Raw genomic sequence first — 21,681 nt, forward strand, 5'->3', positions numbered from 1 at the left:
AGTCGATCTTCCTATCTACGACATAAGATCCATTCTCTATTAAAAGAGGAATCCGAAGGCAAGAGCCGTTAGAGAGGCGAAGACAGTAGGAACAAAGACGGCCGCATCAGAAGCGGGAGCTGGTGCCGGAGCCTCAGCTGCTGCCACATTCTGGACCGCCGAGACGGCCAATACCATGAGTATCACAGCGGCGAAGAGTCTCATCTTCAACGCCTCCATCTATAATATTTTTTTTCTTCTTCTTCTCTGTCCTGCTGCTGCCGCCGCCGCCGCCGCCGCCGGGAGAGAGACGGTCTCTACGATTCCTCTTGAAGGGTTTCAGAAAGGAATTGCAGCAAGCGCAATTAGAACTCAGCAGCAAAGGTGGGTGGGGAAAAAATGGGGGAGTGCAGGGGGGTTTATATGGGGAAGAGCAAAGCGAGTGTTCGGGCAGGCTGCCCAAAATGAAAAAATGACCGTTCAACAGACATGCTCTCCGCTTTCAACCCGGAAACCCTTAAATTAGAGAGAGAGAGAGAGAGAGAGAGAGAGCTTTGAAGCTGCCCGCTGTTGACAGAGTGTCTGTCCTCTCTCCTTGAGGTGCCATACAGCTGTCTCCTCTTTAGTGGGTCCCCACCTTTTTCTGTCCCTTTCTTAACCACCATGTTACTCATTTTTATTTTCTTACCCTTTTTAATTAAATTAAATTAAATTAAACTATTCGTTTTTTATTCAGATTTCGAGATATTTTTTTTTTAAAGAATAAAGTAAGGGTGTCAAACCTGCACGAACTGGTACAGTCGACCGAAGATACCTAGACTGAACCGTACCGATCCTATTGGTTTTGGATTGGGGGTATGAGTGTATGAGAGGATCAGAGGACCGGCTGAAATTGGACTGCATAAAATCAAACAGACCGATATGCAAATCGAAAATCGAATCGAATGAGAGCAATAAAAAAAAAATAAATATTAAATTATGAATAGATGAATTGATTATCGATTGATTTCAATATTATTGAGAAAATTATGATTATAAAAGGAATCGTTACAAATCAATTATTATAAGGTTATGAATAGAAAAATTGATTTGTAACAATGCTTCAATTGATTTCTTTGTTCATTATACAAAATTAGTTGGATAATTAACTGAATGATTTGATACTAGGGTTCATTTTTTGTTTTTTTTTTAATTTCAATATTAGTCATGTTTTCATAGATTAGTTATCCATTGATTTCAATCTTCCCCTTACAATGATAAACAATAGTTTGGAAATTTTTAGTTTTTTTTTGAAATTGGAGAGCTTTAATAGTAGGGAGGGGGTTAGGGGATGGGGATAGGCCCCAAGGTGGTTTGAACTCATGACCTCTTATTTTCTTGGTGGCGCAGGAGGACAAAGATGGTCCCATTATCTAGAGTTTGGGATATAATCCTAATTATCTGCTGCAAAAATATCTGGTGGGAGCGGAATAGAAGAAGATATGCCAACTTGAGTAGAACTCCTTCAGAAGTAGTGAGGCTATGCTACAAGGAGGTAGAAGAAAGCCTACAGGCGAAAGGTGGAGTGCATGTAAAAATGGTGAGTGACTTATCCATGGCACATTTCTTCAAGGTGAATATACAAAAGACACCAGCAAGAAGGATTTTAGAAGTTCGATGGAAGCAGCCCCCAAGAGGGTGGTGGAAGCTAAATATCGATGGCTCATCTTTAGGGAATCCGGGCTCAATTGGAGTAGGGGGTCTGATTCGTGATCACTTGGGAAAGGTGATAAGATGTTTCTCTGAATTCCAAGGTGAAGGAACAAATTACATGACTGAGCTAGGAGCCTTCTTTTCAGGGGTTGAACACGCAAGAGAAATGGGTGCGAAATTTATTTGGATTGAGTGTGACTCTGAAACGGTTGTCTACTCAATCCTTTCCAGCAATCTACCCTGGAGTCGATTAAACATGTGGTGCAAAGCAAACAACTTTCTTAGCACCATAAAGTGGCGAATAACTCATTGCTATAGAGAAGCAAATTCAGCTACGGATGCTCTTGCTAGACATGCGGCAAAAAGGAAGGAGAATAATTGCTGGGTGACAGCACCACAGTTTATTAGACAAACCATTTATTGGGAAGCGCTAGATCGACCTTTCTATCGCTTCACTTAAATAGCATAAGTATGTAATCACCCAGACCAAATATGACCTAAAGGTTTTAAGCTCAAGGGTCATGTTTTCTGGGGAGATTAAGATGTTTTTTCTCAGTTTTCTTTACACTGTAAACATCCTTTTATTATAAATACACATTACTGATCTTTAACAAAAAAATAAACAATAGTTTGATTTGTACCAATGATTTATCCTATTTATCCATTGATTCAATATTAGTTAGTTTACCCTTACAATTTATTCATCTTTATTCCTAATACAATAGGAGCACATCAAATCAATTTTCTATTCCAACTAGTTGTTTACTTGTTTAATTTGGGGAAAGTGATTTAAAGTGTTTTTATTGAATCTTTGCTCACTAAAGGTTATGAGTGTACGGTTTTATTGTGGTTCAAGTCAAAAAATAAAAGGTAAAAATGTAAAATACACATACCCCCTAAAATGCCCCACATATTCTTCATACCCTCTACGGTTTTGACAAGTCCACACGCACCCTTTGAAAATTCCACATACCACCTCTACTTTTCAACCTAAAGCCATATAAATCCACACCGTTAATTTTAGGTGTTAAATGCTAAAAACTTTTTTATTGACTAGTCTACCCTTTCGATATGGGTAGCTGCATAATTTTATTTCTGATGTTTAGTAGAAGGGTAAAATAGTCCTTCTCTACAATAACTAACAGTAAGTTATTGGAGAGGGGGTCTAGGTGTAATTAGAGAAAGTCAAAGGATGGAATGTGTAATTAGGGAAAAATATAAGGAAGGGGAATGTAATTTACCCTTCCCTTCCCTTTTTGTTTTCTTCTCCTTTTTTTCCAAGTTTGAATTGGTGAAATGAAGTAACAAGTGAATTTTCGTTAAATCAGTCAACCTGTTGCATCGTCTTAGGATTAAACCCTAAGCCTTCATGGCATTCATTCTAGTCTAATGCACGAGGGTTCCGCCATTGCGGGTCTAGGGAGGATCATAATATATGCAGTCTTACCCTTGTTCTGTAGAGAGATTGTTTCCCATAGAAACTAAGATTGGTACATTTGACCTATTATTGATTGTCTTTTGTCTAATTCGTAAAAGTTCTTTAAGTTAAGAGTGAAAATCAAAAAGATTTTAAAATAATTTAAATGAAGAGGGATCAATGCTAAGGTGTGTGGTCTCTGCACTAGCACAAAGGTCAATGAGAACATGCGCAAAGGCATCCAACAAAGGAAGATTCTTCATTTCACGAGAAGTGGGGTGGTCATTTCGCCCTTCCTAGTCTAGGTCCAGGCACCACGCAACATGGCAACCTTCTTTTTCCCATATTTAAAGATGTAATATTTACTATTAGGGAAAGAGAACGCTACATGGTGGTGTGCGGCGTGTAGTCCCTGCGGCCAAACACAGTGCCATGGGAAATGAACACCATACCCTCAAGGATTTCTACCTTTCCATGGGGCGTGACGATCATTTCGCATGGCCCTATGTCTGGGCAAAGGAACCGCGTACCACACACGACCAAGTAGTATTCTTTCACCCTTACTATTATATCATACTCTCATTGAAATTTAAAATATGTGTTATATATATAAAAAGAGAACAAATATATAAATAGAGCTACAAATAAAAAGAAAATCACTTTAAGTACACCACATGATACCATGTGAAGGGTGACGTGGCAATTATTATTTTTATTGGATATCTATAGAATGTTGTGAATTGATTACATGTAAAGTTCATACCCTCTGGTATAGATCGAGACATAGCCTCTCAAGTATGTTTTCTATACAATCTGTGAGCATGGAAATTTCGGGTTCACATAATTTCTTCAGCATATATAGTCTACTATGCTGTTACTACATTGCACAACTAAATACCCATTCTTTTTTATTTTTGGGTAATAACAAAATACCCATCCAAATGTTTCTTATCTATAACGCCACAATAAGCCTCCTATCAATAAATACTAATAGCTACCCATTTGATAAGGTTAAACACCCGCCGGTGATATATATAGTTGTTCTCCATTTCAAAAAAGTGGTAGTGAAGAGAATTTAGTCATTGGGGTGTCATTATTCCCTCTGCCTCTTATTATATACGAAGTTTGAAATGCATGACAATATTTCAGGAGTACTGTCGTCAAATTAACCACCAGAACCCATGGATTAATAGATTATCTCTTCATCGTAAATGAAAGAAAACTCGAAAACCTGTCCTTATTTATAGAAATATGTGATTTTTTTTTATTTTTTTTTTAGTCTGATCACCATTGGCAAGAATAAGAAAACTTTTCCCTTACTCAATCATAGAGACGAGGTGATTATCTGATTAGATTTTATAGTTAAAATGATAAAATCTATTTGAAAGTGATGCTCAACCCACAAGATACTGATTCTGGTCTAGAAATCTCGAATTCAATATTAAAATCCCATCCAAACGGGACATGACCCGAGGTTTGGTTTTATAAATTGTGTTAGGCATAACTTGGACTTGTTAGGGGCTCAACAACTACAACTGAAAATATAACTACCTTAAGTAAGCCATATTAAACCTGCAACATTCTAGCTATCAAGATACTCATAACAAGAAGGATGGTTCATGGTTTTATAGGTCCAACTTTCGCAATTCTAAGTTTTTGGGAACAATTGTGATGGTACTAAGCTCGTGTTTAGTATGTATTCTCGGAATAGATTATGAGTATAGAACGTATTCTAAAGTGAGAAAATATAGAAGAACTAGGTTTAACAATGTATTCTAGACTCAGAATCTATTATGCTAATGCATATCAAACACAACCTTAAACTAGCACAAACTTGTTTCCAAAAGAGATACAAGAGTCGTGTTCTACCAAGGGAATAACTTTTTGGGGGCTTAGATAAAGGGATCCATCCTTACTTGAGCTTTAGAACTGATATTTAGATAAAAATAAAATCTTAAATGTTTAATTACAAGACCAAAATTTGCTGTCCTTCACCAAATAAAGAACAAACTACTGTCATTTTCACTTTGATAAAATTTTGAAGTTCTTCCAAGTCAAGTTTGTTGGTGAGATGGTTATTATTTATCGGTTGAGATGTTATAGGATCCACATTGAGTAACATATTAACTAGAATAAATGTGAAAGGAATCCCCCACCCCTCCAATTAAGACAGAAACCTCATTTCTTAATGTATGAAACAAACATTAGAACTGTCACTTAGAGCTTATGTAGTGTTTCTAATGTTTTCAATTTAATAGTGACTTATATTTTTTCTTTTGGATAGTTATCCATGAAACAACGTAATGTGATATTTTTGAAAAGTAAAAGACAAATCTAAAACATCGATTTTTATTATTTTTCTTTAATTTAAACTGTACGTAGGTCTCTGCTAAGAGCTGGGAGAATGCATAGTATTAGAGTACTTGTACGTACACATGCATGGACATACAAGGTGAGGTATCTGACTGAGACTCTTCAAATGTAATACATGGCTAATCAAGACCATGTCTTCGCTATCCAGCAATCGGAATGGACACATCATCTATCTGTGTGGTAGAATACATGTCTTGTGATGTTTGGAAAAATAAAATACTCTAGTGACGATAATAATTTGAATTTTCAATTTTTTTTAATTTTATAATCACACCACATGGAAGAATGATGTGGCAATTTAGACAATTGAATATATAAGTAATGGTCTGGATACACAAAGTATAAATTTTTAGCATCAAATTTGAATCATATACTTTCCCATTATATCTAAGCATTCTCTTGGTCTTTGGTGTATTTCTTTGTAGTTCAAAAGTTTTTAAATCCTTTATTCTGCCACCTAGCAAACTCCATTTGGATTGAAACTTGACATGAAAGTGGGGGACCTTGGACTAGCTGTGGTAATAAATATGTGACGACTGGAATTGAAACTCATACATAATTCCATAGGGTAAAAAGATTTTTGTTTGGATTACCAATCTGAGGTTATATGACTGACACGCCTAATTATACCATGATGAAGGATAATGTGTAGTTCCGATTATTGGATGCCTACAACATAACATATTTTATCTCCAAATTCAGTTATATACCCTCTCAAGTATTGGCATATAATGTCCAATGTACGTTCATCATCCTCTTGGTAATCCATGCACCTTCTTAATGGTTGAGATTTTCAATGCTTTATTTTGCCATATGGCAAACTCCCTTTTAGGTTAAAAAGTTTACATGTGAGCAAAGGATGTAGGGTCTATCTTTCATCAAATTTTAAGAATGCAATTTGTAATGTAGAGAAAAACACGTACATAAAATATTACGAAGAGGAGTACAAAATGTCGAGGTAAAATGTTATGACATGCTTATGGAGATTCAATTATGGCATGAAAAATGATAGAACAAATTTATTAAGCTCTACCCTATGCATGAAATACAAAAAAGTCTTTAAACAATAAAAAGTGTCACTAAAAACATTATGAAACTTATGATGAGCATTCAAATATACTAAAAGGCATCTTAGAATACCTTAAATATGTATGTAGAAACATTCAGTCATGATTTTTTTATATATTAAAAACCAAATGCAAGCGTGATAATGCAATGAAATCATGATATGATTCAAGAAACATGCCACTAGGAACCAATTCTAGAGAGAGCAAAAAAACAAGTCTATCGGAAGTGTGGACAGGAGTGGAAACATGTAAATAAGTAAGAAATGATGTGTTGAAATCTGCATTTCAATTCAATTCTGGCGGAGCCGGCACGGCTTGTCCAATCCTGTTTTTGATGAGCCTGATCTCAGTTCTATTCTAGGAAGAATCTTCGGCGGGCTTTTTTGGCTTCGAAACGCGTAAAAATGGCTTACAAGTGTATAGCTCAGCGTTAAAAATGCTGATTCTCTTTGATTTGATATGTAATTCGCCCTGTAATGTTTTAGACCGGGCAGGTTGTTGGGGGGCATTTTTGTATTTTTCTTGGGTTAGGCTTTTCTTATAAATGTATCTCTTTGAGAGATGTGAGGTATGTGTGAGTCTTTTTAATTTTCTTCAAAGTAAATAGTGGATTCGTGATTGTTGCTCGATCTTGAACGTAGCCTTCCTTCTTGAGGGTGAACCACGTAAATCTTCGTGTCTTATGTGCTTGTATTGCTCTTTTTCTTTTGATTTTCTTCTGCAAATTCGTGTTGGTATTTTTAACAAATTTGTGTACGGGAAAACCCTAAAGGCATAAAAAATCGATTCTGGTAAATTGTCTGCCTCTATGAGCAGGTGAAAGCATCTTAAAAAAATAACATTATAATTCAAATGAATTAATTTTTATCGATTGTAAATTGGAATTGATCATGAATTACACGCAATAACCAAAGCGTCATATGTCTTCACCAAGCATTCAGAATGGTTAGCCTAATTTTAGACTTTGAGTGTCTCTGATTTGTTGGTTAGGTTAAGGAAAAACCACTTGTCAACCTATCTTTGCACTAGAGGTCCAGAGGAAATATTGTTCTACCTTTTCTTATTTAAACTAATTTTTCATAGGGTTCGGGGAAGAGTGAAAGCTGTAATTATGTTACAACAAAACATAAAACTACTAGGGATTGCTCTTTTAATTATGTTGTCATGTCAATTCCGTGAAAGAAAATTTGGCTTCGTTTCACTCCTTGACTTCATGAGTTTTGTGTAACCGAAGCTTTAACTTGTTCATGAAACACAGATGAATAAAATTTCTTTAAACCAAGAATGTTTTAATTTGTCCTTTTTCTACACGGGAAAGAAAACATATTTGTTTGTTTTCATTAGTTTTATATTCTCTTTTTTTTTTTTTTTTTTGGTTTTACAATATACATGCAACATATTGATTATGCGACATTGAGCTAAGCCTTGGTCACATTTAACCTTGTTCTAATCCAGCATGTTTCTGGCCCTATCATGCCTAGCCCTTCAGAGCTTACTATGCAAAAAGTTCAACCCAGTTTAAATTACACTTACAACTACTTCAGATTTACCAAAATACATTTACAATTTTAAGGAAAATTTATAAAATTCTCCTTCATAATTTTCTCAACATAAACCTTCTTGTTTCTTTGGCAAGTCATTCAATCTTTAAAGTATACATATTAATTTTTGGATCGAGTTTTCTCACACCCATGATTAAGGGAGAACCGATGAGTTCAGATGGTGTCCATAGGGTATCGATGACCAATTGGGGGTGTTATTGACTTTGTATTATGGGGGTAGAACATTTATGAATTATGACTTTTGATGGATGTACTTTGGGTGTAAGAAAACTTTCCCTTTAGGTGTTTATATCATCATCTAGTCTTTTTTTAATCTATTTTTGACATGTGTTAATATATAATATGCTTAAAAAAAACTTGAAACATCAATTCAATTTGAAATTTTTTTTTGGCTTTTAAAGAAACATGGGAAGAACTCAATATATGGTCAATCATTTGGTTGAGAAACCTCATTAATTTGGCATAAAATTTTTTTTTTTTTTTGGGTAAGAATTTGGCATAATTGACCTGTTCAGAAACTTATTCCTTTAATTTTTTGGAAGATAAATGTAAAATGCAAGGACACAAGCATATCAAGTAAACAATAACTTATACTAATGGTGTGGATGATCACAATAGTGCATGTTATCTCACAACCATTTAAAGCTTGTCTAATTAGAAATTCTTAATTATGTGTGTCGAAGCTACACGTGAGGGGAAGTGTTGATATGCTGACAGTGATAGTGTTATAGTCCCACATTGATTTATTTAAGTCCTTTATGAATTCATATACTTGAGGAGCTCTCTCCATCTAAAGCCTTTAGGTTTTGGATTGGACTAGCCTCCAACATGGTATCAGAAGCCAAGTCCCTTTGTTATTTTTCCTACGTTGTTTGCCTACGTTGTAGAGCTGAAATCAGGTATGTCAAGGCTACACATGAGAGGGATTATTGAGATGTTGAGAGTTATAGAGAGTTATAGCCTCACATTGGTTTGTTAATGTCCTTGGTGTCTTCATATACTGGAGGAACTCTCTTTACATAATGCCTTAAGGTTTTGAATTAGACCCTCTTCCTTCATGTACTTGAAGAGTTCTAGCCTTAAGGTTTTGTATTGGACCCTCTACACATCAGAAATCAAAGTAGCATCACAAAGGGTTCTCCACCTGTTCACTACATCAATCTTTTTGAGAAATATTGGTGAAGAATATCAGTATGAATGGAGGCTGTAAAAAATTGACTCCAAATACTCCATTGTTTTGTGTGCTTTTATGTGCCCTAATTTGTTTAGGTGGACACTTGCCCTGAGGGATGGGAATCGGAAAGGCAAAGCAGAGGCCCAAGTACAAGCCCAAGCCCAAGCCCAAGCCCAACCTCTTGGGCGCAACCCTCTTGCATGCTATTTCAAGTCAAGCCCAAGCTTTCAAATGGGATACATTAATTCTTCTAATTCAAATTCGATCCATTTCTGAAAACAGTAATAAAGCACAGGGAAGTTGAGAACATCCAGAATGCTTTTTCCCCACCTTTTTGAAGGAAATCTAGAACGCTTTTGTAAAACATTACACAAACGTAAATATAAACTAGTGGAAGCCAAAATTTGATGGTACCAGGGTTTAAATTCGAATCAGTTCCGGTCAATTCGATCCAATAATGATGGCATCAAGGTCTAAAACCCGGAATTGGGATCTGGATTGGTACAGTCCAGTTTTGATCTTGGAGATTGGCCCCAGAATATTTCTGGCATCTAGGGTTTTTTTCTGAACATAATCAAATCTGAGCTTAATCGGGGAAATCGGGATCAGTCTTAGCCAATTCTGATCCAAATTGGCTGGAATCGGTTGATCCAATCTGATTTTTAAAACCCTGAAAGGTAGTTCTAGGGATGTCAATTGGTTGGTTTGATCTGATTTCAATTGGGTCGACTAGCAATAGGCCAAACTGAAACTAAATCGTTAAGCAAATAATTTGGTTCAGTCGGGTTCGGCATGTTTTGCATCGATTTTTCATTGGGTTGACTTGACATGCTCTTATCAGGCCGTTATCGGGTTTGCTATCGGCTTGGTTAGGATCAGATTCTCCATCGGATTGAGTTAACAGGCACTTATGGGTCTCAGTTTCGGTTTTCATATATATGCAATTATGCATTAATTAAGATTCTGTACCTCCCTCCCTCCCTCCACCAAATCAATCTTATCTTATAATCTTATTATCAGATCCACCCAAGTATTAAAAATAGGGAAAATTACAAGATTAAGCATATTTGGGTTTTCTTTTACCAAACTGCCCACCAATTGTTTGGTTAACAAAATTACACAAAGCTGGAATTGATTTTACAAAACTAGACAATACAGTGATTTTTCTTTTTTTTTTTGGACATTTTTACCCTTGAAGAGAATGAAGGAGATTGCTGGTCGTTTCTTCCTTTCGATTGCAGTCATCTCTTCTTCCTTCACGCAACCCCCACCCCTACCCCATTCGGCTGACCCATCTCGGACATCGTTCCCGTCTCTGTGGCCACCGAACGAGCCCCCGGCTTCGGATGCTTCGCTGCCTCCACAAGCAAATCAGAAGTACCCAATCGTAAACCAGCGCAAAACCCGATTAAAAAGGTTCATGGGTGAGGGAGTAGCCTCCATCTAGTTCATAAACTGCCGGAATTTAGAGGGAGAAAACCTGCAATTTCCTGTGCGAACCTCTATCCCCTCGACTATGGCATGTTGACGGTGCCGGTGATGCCTTTTGAGGGATTTTTTTATTTTGGGAGGGGAGGGGAGGGGGGGGGGGGTGTGGGGGAAGGAATCTGCTCTTGTTGGAGGAATGTCAATATTCAATCGTATCCATTTGATCGATCTGTACTGTGGTTTTTATTATACCATTAAGATGATTTCAGCCTTCTGTGGCAAATTTTAACCAAGATTCTCTAAAACGGTATGAATTTGGATTTTTGTGGCTTTGATTATTTGGTATTTACTCATCTTCGATTTCAAGTAATTGAATCTTTGAAGGTTTAATGGGGCAAGCAAGGGATTGGGTGTGGAGGATAGCAGGGGGAGGGATGTGGTTGCAGGAGGATTACAGGGGCAGGATGGTGTTTCAGACGGTGATCGGAGATGGGAGGTGAAGGTAAAACCCATCAAAAACTTACTTAATAGAGGAAGGAAGACTGTTTTGGTTAGTTTGTAAACCCATACTCAATTTCGGATAATTTTGTTACCTGAAACAGTAACTGTCTAATTTTGTAATGTCAAAGCTAATAGTATCTAATCTTGTAATTTTCTCTATTTTAAGGATAGGATAGGATAGGATAGGATAGGATAGGATAGTTATCCTTCCTCATGTATTCTCAACCGTCCGAACTATTCTTGATTTAATCAGCCTTTCTTCGGTACACAAAGCCAAAACTGGAAAACCTCATCTGGGTTCAAGTCTTTTGCTTCATTTCTTTTTAATTTTTTAAATAAATAATTTCTAAGAAGAGTTGAAGTCATGACCTTTTCATTGTGAGATGGTGGTCCTTGCCAAATGAGATTGGTGTGACGTGTGCTCTATAGCTTGCCACATGGCAGAGGACTTTATATCTACGCAATCTGAGTCATCTGTCAAGCTTTGCTGCATGTGCCGCCCCACCCACTAAAGTCTAAAGTCTAAACCGATGATGCTTATAATTAGGGATTTTACATTACATTACCCAAGTCTTTTATTCGAATCTCAGAATTTATTCCATTTCTACGGTTCACAAAATAGGCAGACTTACGTAATCAATGCAACCAAACCAAATCCAAACCATTGAAATTTTGCTTTGCTCAAAAATTCAAAATTCCGATTGCACTACACTAGTATTATAAGAAGAGCTCTCCATAAATAAATAAATAAATAAATAAATAGCCCAGGATTGATCCACTGATCATGGAAACACTTCTTCTTATTAGACTTTTCTCCTGAAGAGTAGCGATGTGAGGTATCATCATCGCTTGGAGAGGTTGAATGGGACCCATTTCAGTTTTGACTCGTTTGTTCCTAGTTATCACCCCCATCGGTTTACTTATCATTTTCATCCAACGGTCACAACATACAAACGAACAGAACAGGTAGACACATTGCGTCTCAACGGTAGGAGATTCAACAAGGATTCAACATTCCTTCACTCGGAAGTACATTAGCATGCTTTGTGCTAATTAAGTGAAAGTGTGAACAAAACAAAGCAACAAAACCCCATCCACTACTCTTAGAAATGGGATCAGAAATCGCGTATCACAGAGAATAACAAGGTCACCCTTAGGTGGTAGAACAAGTAAATTTGCCAAAGATAAACTGACACATCATACTAGGAGTGGTTCTATTATCACTATGGAAGAGGCCAAGATCTCAACAACAACAATAATTCAGTCTTGTCCCAACTAAATGGGGTTACCTATATGGATCCTTGCAAAGGCTGCAACTAAAAAAATATTCAAGAAAAAAAGCACAACAACATCGACAGAAACTCAAGAAAACCTACCTAAATGGGGTCGGCAACATGGATCGTTGTCCTCCAAACATCTCTATTCGAGGTTATGCTTGAGAGAAGGCCCAAACTATGCATGTATTTCCTCACTACTTCTCATAGGATAATTTTTGGCATACCCCTTGCTCTTTTAAATCCTTCAATTTGAATCAAATCACTCCTCCGAAATTGGTGCATCTCGAGGCCTCTGTTGAACATGACCATGCCACCTCAAACTACTTCCTTGTAGCTTCTCATGTATAAGGGCTACTCCCAACTCAGCTCTAATATGGTCATTCTTTATTTTATCCTTCTTTAGCCGTGCCACGCATCCATCTCGACATCCTCATCTCTACCACACTTAGTTTATTTACGTGTCGCTTCTTCACTACCTAACATTCCATCCTTATATACATCATGGTTGGTAGACTGATAGTCCTATAAATTTTTTCTGAGTTTTAAAAGGCCAAGATCCGAAGATCAATAAAAACTAGGTTTATTTTGAAAAATAGAAATTGATAAAACTATAAAAAGATCAAAGAGAGACAAAGGTGAGAACAAACAAGAGACTCAAAATACTCACAAAAAGAAGAGACCCGAAGGAATTGAGTCCGTAACCCAAGGGGCCTAGCAGCCTAGACACGTTTGGAGATTGGACAAGAGAAAAATAAGTGCTAATCAGATTCAATTGCCAGGTGACACAAAAAACCCGTCAAATTCAAACCAAAACCAACAAGTGTATCCTTAGTCATAATATTGCTAATCCAAACTTTCCAAAAGAGTTCTTTGAAACGAGGATGCAAAGGCAACTTCCAAAGACATTTCCGAATTTTCTTATTACGACAAGCAAAGGTGGGCCCAAGTTCCCAAGGAAGCATCTGTCTCACAATAATTCTGGTAGTAAGAGCCCCAGAAAACGGAAAAGGGCAGAACCAACATGGTAAGGAAAGATCAATATAAATAGGAGTTCTACAAATGGCAATGAGCGACTGATGGAGGAAAGAAAAAGTGGATCATGAAAACATTCCAAGATGCATCAATTATTAATTCATTAACTATACGAACATTGATATATTTGAACTCAACCCACTTATAGCGAGCTGACATGTGGCAAGGCTAAAACGAGTTGTTCGGGCTACTACCGCATAGATATACAAAGTCAACATTGTAGTGTGCTAGAAGCGCTAGGGCGCGCCCCCAGCATTTAGAATGGTTTGAAGGTACCCTCGACATGCAGAAAGGCTTGGATGCATCCCCATTCTCACAAAAAAGGTCTAAGCGCACCACCCACATGTATATAGGCCTAGACTCCCCACCCCCATGCTAAGAAGCCAGAATCATGCACCATTTCTTTTATAAATGAGAAGGTGAAGTTTAAGGTAAACTCACTAGACAATATCTGGTACTATTCCATTCACTACTACTCTTTCATCTCCCCAAACTCTTATTTTGTTGTTTGGATTCTGACTTAAGCATCGGAGACTCCGCAACGGAGTCTAACTCTGTCTCTCTCTCTTGTGCTCACTCTTTGGTTTAAGGAGTGTGCAGGTCTCCTAGTGACAAGTCATCCATTCAGATTTCAATGGCAACAAACACTAATGAATGATCTGTATGAATGTGGAATGTGGAACTCATGTAGAAGAGGTACCTAGGCTTCAAACCAAATAGAGAAATTAGAAATACTGAAAACTCGTCTAACACATTTACCATAAACAGAAAACTCATCATTTACACACTAATTTCTTAAATTAGGGTAGGATTCAATATAAACCATCCCAAAGGAGTGGGCTCGTCTTACACAAATTTCTTAAAGTTTGCCTGGTGTTTTTTTTTTTTTAAACCATTTAAAACTAGTGATTTGGAAATTATGACCATTGAATGCATAGAAAATGATATGGATTGAGCATATATATCAAAATTCAAATTGAGATTTAATATATCCTTTCATATGTACTCATATCCTCCATGTATGCCTCATACATCCAAAACATCGTTTATAAACTCAAAATTGAGAATTGAAGAGTCCCAAAAACCCTAGAATTGGCTGCTTCAAAATGACTTAAATCTGAATTGATCATTATCGATTCGACTAATCTGATTCTAATTTTTGACTAGAAGATTTTTTGAGGTTCATCTTTAGTAGGGTTTTAAAAACTCAAATCAACTGATCCCAATTCTGGTTCATTCCATTTCAAAATATAGAGTTAGGGCAATTCTAGGTCGATTGTTCCATTGCTTACTGATCTTGATTCATATCGAAATCGGCCAAAATTGATCTGAACTGATTTTGGGATTTTAAACCCTGAAGTATACACAGAGTTTTAAGAATAGGGAATGGGATCGGTGAATCGACTGATTCGGATCAAAATCGACGATGATCGATCCCCATTTTCATCGATCCAACAAGGCCATTTCATACTCAAAAACCCTAGAAATTCCCTGTTTTGAATCGGAAGACTGATTCATCGAACGGAAGCCGAGTCACGAATGACCGATTCCGTGTTAAAATCCTGGATATACATAAAATTTCTTATGTGGCAGTTATTGAGGGCGTGCCATTTTCTTTCGGGTGAAGGTAAACGGATTAGCCACAAAGAGTGAAAGAGAGAGAGGGTTGGGTGACTTGGGTGATGGGTCCTTGCCTTGCCTCCTTGGGGGCGGAGGAAGCTGACATGATATAAAAGAGACCCGATGGAGGCCTTTGGGGCTAGACTCCGGTGTTCAAGCTACGAGGCTAGTTAGAGAGGGAGGCGCATCCGACTGTCCATTTGAGATCAAACGGTAACAGCAATTCTTCGGTTATTCTATAGGCGCTACCAAAATAAATGAGGGGAAGAAAAGTGACCTATTTCTCCTTTGGTGGAATGGAAAAAGAAGAAGAAGGTGATATACTAACATACAAACAAACAAACAAACAAGAGAACACAGAACAAAGTTTGAAAGAAGAAGGAGAGACAGAGTCAGAAGAGAGAAACGAGAGAGAGAGCACAGCACAGCGAAGACAGAAGAAGCTCTCCCTAATAGGAGAGAAAGATCGATTCTATAAGAGCAAGGGTGAATTGAGAAAACTGATCTGGGTTTCTTCCTTCCTTTTGAAGATATCTTCTCATTTCCTATGACAAGAATCTCATCTTCTTCAAGTTTTTGGGCTGCCTACTCTGTAATGGACTTCTCTTCTTGTAAGTTTTCGTCTTCTTTTTTCCTCCTTCCCTCTTCTTGTGCATTTCCTCTTGCTTTCTGTCTATATTGTTCTTTGGGTTTTCTTTTAATGGCTCCTCTTGAATCCATTGAATTGCAGAGTAGTTTGAAGCGGTGGTTTTGTTGTCGATTTCTCTGCGACAACCTTAGATCTTGTGCTATTTGCCTTTTCAGATTGAGCGATTTCCTCCAAGTATTACCCTCTTCTTCCTTTTTCTTGAGTTGTTGGAGCAAACCCAACCCATACCCAAATGGGTTCGTTAATCTCTTCATTTACTTGTGGCAGGGATGGAGAAGCTAACAAAGAATCAAACATCAGGTAGAGGTCCAGAAACCGATTTTCTCCTACAGTGGGGGAACCGAAGGAGACTGCGCTGCGTGAAGATAAAAGAAGACGACGCATCAGAGAAATCCGATGGTGTGATTAGGAAGAAAATCACCTCTCGAGTTGATCGGCGTGTCGTCAGAGGGGAGAAAGAATCTCCTCTCCCTCCTCCGCAACCCAATCCCATTAACCGGTAACCTTCAAAATAACTTCAACCAAATTGGGTTGCAAGCATTGAAAATCCGAAAGGGAAAGGGAAAGGGAATGAAGACTTATTTTTTCTGATTCTGTTTGGTTTCAGGAACTCCGAGCCGGTGACGCTACCATCTACTGCAAGCGAGAATAGAAAGTCATCTTCGCCGGAGAAGGAGGACCGGTACTACACGACTAGAGGGTCTTTGGGTTTCGACGACAATGGCAAGATTTTCATGGATGCGGGAGAGGATAGAGGGGTTGTTTGGCCCAAGTTGTTTATTTCATTGTCAAGCAAAGAAAAAGAGGAGGATTTCATGGCGATGAAAGGCTGTAAGCTCCCTCAAAGGCCAAAGAAAAGGGCCAAGTTCATCCAGAAGAGTTTACTTGTAAGTACCCATCTGTTCCCACAACACCCCCAACTTCCTCTCAAGAAGTCCTATTTTTTTTTGGTGGATTTTTCCGATTTTCTGATTTTGACTTATTTTGCTGTGGACGATGGGCGAATATGGTGGATTTTCCGCAGTTAGTGAGCCCCGGTGCATGGCTCTCTGATCTATGCCAAGAGAGATATGAAGTGAGGGAAAAGAAGACATCTAAGAAGGTACGGAATTGATCACATCTCTTCTCTACAGTCTACAAGAGGGGGAAAAAAAGAGAGGGGAGGTGGGGGGGGGGGGGGGGTGTCCGGATTCCAAAATCTTTTGGGTCTCTGTTTTTTCTTTGTTTTCCCCTCTTCATTAGTTGGTGGATTGCTTATTTTGGTGAATTTTTGTTCCTCCTGATAATGCAGAGACCAAGAGGATTGAAGGCCATGGGAAGCATGGAAAGCGATTCAGAATGAGAGACATTTCGTTTGGTTTTCGATTTTTGGGGGTTTTTTCCCCCTTCTTTATTTGGATTTTCAGAGGAGAGTTGTAAGTTGTTAGAGGCTATTAGCGAGGAAAATTGAAGAAATAGGGAGAAGATAGAGAAAGAGAGCAGTCTCCGTTGCTTCTGTACAAAATTGCTTTTGCTTTCCCCTTAGAAATAAAATGTTTCAATTTCTTCGGTAAACCCAAAAAGAAAAAAAAAGAGAGGTTGAGAAAAGAGAAATCTTTTGTTTTATAAATTTTCTTTTCTTTTTCTGTATTCTGAATCCGTTCCTTACCTACTGCCGATGATGATAATGGTGATCTTTATTACGCGTCACACGGGTTACCCGGTGCTATCCAAGCAAGTATCCAAATGTGGTTTCCGTCGATTAAACCTAGACCATTTTTTGATGTCTTGCTACCGCGGATCGGCAACACTATGGAAGCGAGAAAATCAGGAGAGAGCTTTGCATCACGGTGAAAGGGAAGAGATCCGGTGCAGGTGAGGAAAGATGGTATAGGGCAGGTACATGGTGTGGGCAGAGTGGTTTAGTTTATTATTATTGTGAGATGTGTTGTGTTGTGCTGAGTTGGGTTAGTTGATTTGAGAGGGGGGAGGGGCAGGTACGTGGGTGAGAAGGAAGATGGCTTTGGCTCTGCTACACCGTGGGAGAGAATCCGCTAAACTCCGAAAGTGGGTGTGATCCATCCAGCCTGATAATTTGCTCTGCTTGCTGCCATCGACACGACGGAGAGATGCTCAGTGAAGAGGGTTTTGGAAGGCGTTTCAATTTTTTCTGCAACTCATATTTTTTTTCTTCCTTGTAAATTTCCCCCTGATTCTGGTAATAGGTAATGGGTTGATGCTCAGCTCAGTTCTCGTGGTTCGATTTGCGAAAATGATTATGATGCAAGAAACGGTGCGTTTTGAAAGAATCTAGTGAAGACAGAGAGAGTAAAGGAATTGAATCTTGTAAAGGGTAGGGACTGAAATTTGAGAAAGTTTGGTTAAGAGGGAAAGAAGGGGAGGGAGATGAGATCGCAATTGGTAGAACTTGGAGGTGAGAAATGATAAGAAGAGAAGATAAAAGGAAAACTTTCTATCTTTAAAAGCTTGGAATCAACGTAACACGGCTAAAGGCTTTTCTTCATGCTTCAACGGTACCTGTTGTGGGTGGTGGAGGGGAAGAAGATTTAGCCTGTAGGGGGTGGGTGGTTGTGTTCCATTCTTTGGTATCCCCAAGTTCTCAACCGTCGAGTAAAAGACTTTAAAAGACTCTTCTTCGAAGTGTGAGGTGGCAACACCTCATATTAGTGAAATGCTAGTAGCCCTACTCCCTACTCCCTGCTCTAGTCCTGGATGGGTGGGGCCAGTGGGTATTGTGGGGCATAATAAAAAGGGACTGACGAGAGCCCTCTTGTTCGAGGCGAACGGTGCATGACTGGGATTCCAACTTTGCAGCTACTACTCACACCACACAGGGAGAAAAGCAGTCACACTCCCTCCCATTCAAGGTTCAAGTAAGTATAATCGTTTCGAAAAAAGAAAAAAAAAAACCATAATCGACTTCCATGTACTGTTTCAAAAATCAAAATCGGTTTGGTTCATTAGGATCATTATCAATCGCGATTAATCCCAATTTGAACGTTCTTGAGTGGTCAATTTTAGGGTTTTTAGGACTAGATGTTTGGTTTTTAAATCTAGGGACTGATTCTGGTCAATTCCAATCTGATCCAGGTCCAAATACGAAAAGAGTTATTCAATCCTCGATGCTAATCCTTGATTCCATGGATTCTAATTTGGTTATGATTTCCTTCTCACTTCCCCTAAATTTCTGATACTTCAAAAAAAAAAAAAAAAAAAAAAAAACTTTACCCTCAAAATTTTGTTACACCGATACAACTGATCTCATACGGATTCCTAAAAGCATGGTCAAAATCAACATGAACCCTAAAAATGGGTCGATTCTTTAATAGGAAATCCGGTCTTGCGAACTCTAGTCCAATCCGATCAGAGTAGGTGATTTGATTCTGATTCCTCAAACAATGTTCCCAGCTCGCCATCTGACTTCAGAGGCAGAATCAGCTGGAGATTGAATTATGAGAAAACAAGTGATTATCACCGTCCGTGAGCCAACCTAAGAAGAAAAGGTATCTAAGATGTTTAATGTAAAATACATAGCTATTTGGGGTTTGTGTGGGCCGGGGGAGGGGGAGGGGGCGGGGCAGGTGGCTCAACTCGTATTCTCTCTTCATGAAATTCGTCGTCTGAATCAAAACCCCCTCGTCGCCTAATAATCTTCCCTAAAACAATGAATAAATTAAAAAGAAAAAGGCCTCAATAATCCTTTTATTTTTCTCAGCCTTCCATTCACTATATATGAATTACTCGAGGCAAAGGCAATATCTCGACCTTCTCCTTGATATTGGACCATGGGGTCCATGTCCTCATTTTAAACAACAAACTCCATATGAGAGAGAGGCCAGAATCGATCCCAGCCGACGCCAATCCAGATCGAATCAAACTCGGTCTGGATTAGCCCTAGAATCGATGGGTAGATCCATAACCCTAGTTTCCATACAAGGATTGATCCAAACTGGATCAGCCTCGGCCAATTATGACCCAAATCAGCCGGATCCAATCCAATCTGATTTTTACATCCCTGGTCAGGACCCAAAACCACTGTTCATCCTTACCATATTCAATTTGTATCTGGGGATGGTATCTAGAAACAGACCCCCTCCCTCTTCTTCTTTCAGTTAACTTCTCAATTAGGTCAACCGAGATATGGAACTGCAAGAACAAGAATGGACAAGTCTATGAAAACTGCTACTGATTATTCCAAACCAGAACCTGACGTTAATCTCCCACGCCGCATTTTGGGAGCTCACAAAGCCCAAAAATAAGGTTTCTTTCCTTTCATCTACATCCATCGGCTGTGCTGAATTCTGGGTTAGCATTGCCTCTGATGGTCAATCTCCATCAGGCAATGCTCCCTCTAGTAGTCTAGTGGGTAGTTATGCTGCAGTTTCAGTCTTCAGAGGGTAAAGCCGGGGTGTTTCAGTCTTCCATGGTATTGTTTCCTATGTCCATGGCTTCAGCAGTTAATAGTTCCAGGAGTAGCACAAGTGAGGTTTGCAGCTTGGATAGCTATCCTACAGAAGTGAGCAACTTAATGCTACACATCAACAATCTGTGCAGTTTTTATAGGTATCTGAAGTTACATATCTCAATGCTACACAAGAACAGTCAATTCCAGTCAGCTATTCAAATTTTACACCATTATAATTCACAGTAAAGAAGCAAATTCCTCAGGAGAACATAACTACTGGTCACCAAGTTTCTGACATGAACCAGAAGCACTCAATTTCCTCATCACTTAGTGACACCAGCAGTATTCATATCTGTTGTTAAACCAGAAAACATTATACGAGAATACACAATCCTGCATGGCCAAGTAGTAAGGTTAGAAGACTTGCTGCATTCATTTCTCATAGGCTAATGCTCTGCCTCCAAGTGTCTTCAGTGTCTGAACAAGATGATAGGGGTAACATATTGAATGACACCATCTTCAAGGAACACTAACAATATATCTTATAACTGCCACATAAAATCATCAAACACAATCAACTAGTGCGCCACTAGATGGGGGCAAGGTCCCTAGACTGGGCTAGGTAATAAACTATTAGGTCTATATGTAATATTGATATAGCTCAAGAGAGGTTTATATTTTAGGTGCTCATGGAAAATGGATATGACCTCTAAATTATAATTTAATACATTTGAGTGATCAGAAGTGGGTGCTTTTTCACGCTCTAAACCAAGAGTACAGTTTGAAAATTTATCGGCAAATTTGAATTCAATTTATGAGTTGGCTACTTCATGTCTAAAGAAATCTCACCAACACTAGGCAACATCTAACTATCTAAGATGTCTAACGGAAGCTTACTGACTTTCCCTATAATAAATAACCGGAAAGTGATAAATCTAGTTTCTGTTCCAAATACTTGAGATGAGACCAAGCTTACTGACTCTCCCTATACTAATAAATAACTGGAGAGTGATAAATCTGGTTCTGTTCCAAATACTTTAGATGAAACCAAGCTTACAGACTCTCCCTATAATAATAAATAACTGGAGAGTGATAAATCTGGCTTCTGTTCCAAATACTTGAGAAGAGACCGTCACATAAAGAAGTGCTTCTCCAGGGCTAAGGTCAAATGTGTCTTGAATATAGTCAAGGTCTTGTAAAGATATATTTCATGAATTCATATAATGTTTTAATTGAAATCTGTGAATTTTCACTCTTTCCAGCCAAGATGACCTAGATTTTACAACCATTAATACATTATGTAAATTACATTACTACTGTCAAAACATTATCATTTTGACAGCCAGATACACATTATAATATATGTAAGGCACTTATCATACTCTCTTAGTCTATCTACATCAAAGTTGTCAAAAACTCTCTCTTTTACTATATTAGACTACAATAGTATCAAGGCGTGGCCTAGGCGTCCAGGATCCTTGGTCGCCTAGGCTGGTGCCTTGGTC

The 21,681-nt window shown here is 38.3% G+C and overlaps 3 protein-coding genes across 5 annotated transcripts in view; 1 reads left to right on the forward strand and 2 right to left on the reverse strand.

The window, feature by feature from the left end:
• Nucleotides 1-39: 39 nt before the first annotated feature.
• On the reverse strand, nucleotides 40-18,220 carry LOC122642720 (arabinogalactan protein 13-like). Its single transcript, XM_043836288.1, has 3 exons — nucleotides 18,179-18,220; nucleotides 16,693-16,695; nucleotides 40-219 (listed from the first exon to the last, which is right to left on the reverse strand). Exon 3 carries the CDS (start codon nucleotides 217-219, stop codon nucleotides 40-42), a length of 180 nt encoding a protein of 59 aa, XP_043692223.1. The 5' UTR covers nucleotides 16,693-16,695; nucleotides 18,179-18,220.
• Nucleotides 14,095-21,681, reverse strand: part of LOC122642716 (calpain-type cysteine protease DEK1-like) — a 70,896-nt gene continuing 63,309 nt past the window's right edge. Inside the window, exons 31-33 of the transcript XR_006330085.1 lie at nucleotides 20,313-20,317; nucleotides 15,243-15,248; nucleotides 14,095-14,104 (exon numbers count right to left, since the gene is read on the reverse strand). The gene's annotated coding sequence lies outside the window, so the exon portion shown is untranslated. The remainder of the gene's footprint in view (nucleotides 14,105-15,242; nucleotides 15,249-20,312; nucleotides 20,318-21,681) is intronic.
• Nucleotides 15,524-17,319, forward strand: LOC122642719. Of its 3 annotated transcripts, none has more exons than XM_043836285.1 (6): nucleotides 15,524-15,733; nucleotides 15,853-15,945; nucleotides 16,033-16,270; nucleotides 16,379-16,658; nucleotides 16,796-16,873; nucleotides 17,063-17,319. In XM_043836285.1, coding segments are annotated over exons 2-6 (648 nt in total). In that variant the 5' UTR covers nucleotides 15,524-15,733; nucleotides 15,853-15,944; the 3' UTR covers nucleotides 17,114-17,319. The 3 variants fall into 3 exon arrangements, with proteins under 3 accessions (XP_043692220.1, XP_043692221.1, XP_043692222.1); XM_043836286.1 differs by having other exon boundaries at nucleotides 16,039-16,270; XM_043836287.1 differs by lacking the exon at nucleotides 15,524-15,733 and having other exon boundaries at nucleotides 15,853-15,905; nucleotides 16,030-16,270.

The sequence above is a fragment of the Telopea speciosissima genome, chromosome 10, assembly GCF_018873765.1.
Source record: "Telopea speciosissima isolate NSW1024214 ecotype Mountain lineage chromosome 10, Tspe_v1, whole genome shotgun sequence".
Lineage (NCBI taxonomy): Eukaryota > Viridiplantae > Streptophyta > Magnoliopsida > Proteales > Proteaceae > Telopea > Telopea speciosissima.

Excerpts from the sequence above, each read along its gene's own strand:
- LOC122642720 (XM_043836288.1), bottom strand. The coding sequence starts at position 219 with ATGGAGGCGTTGAAGATGAGACTCTTCGCCGCTGTGATACTCATGGTA.
- LOC122642719 (XM_043836285.1), top strand. Across the intron at positions 16,271-16,378 it reads CAACCCAATCCCATTAACCG|GAACTCCGAGCCGGTGACGC; the intron begins GTAACCTTCAAA and ends GTTTGGTTTCAG. Across the intron at positions 16,659-16,795 it reads TCATCCAGAAGAGTTTACTT|TTAGTGAGCCCCGGTGCATG; the intron begins GTAAGTACCCAT and ends GATTTTCCGCAG.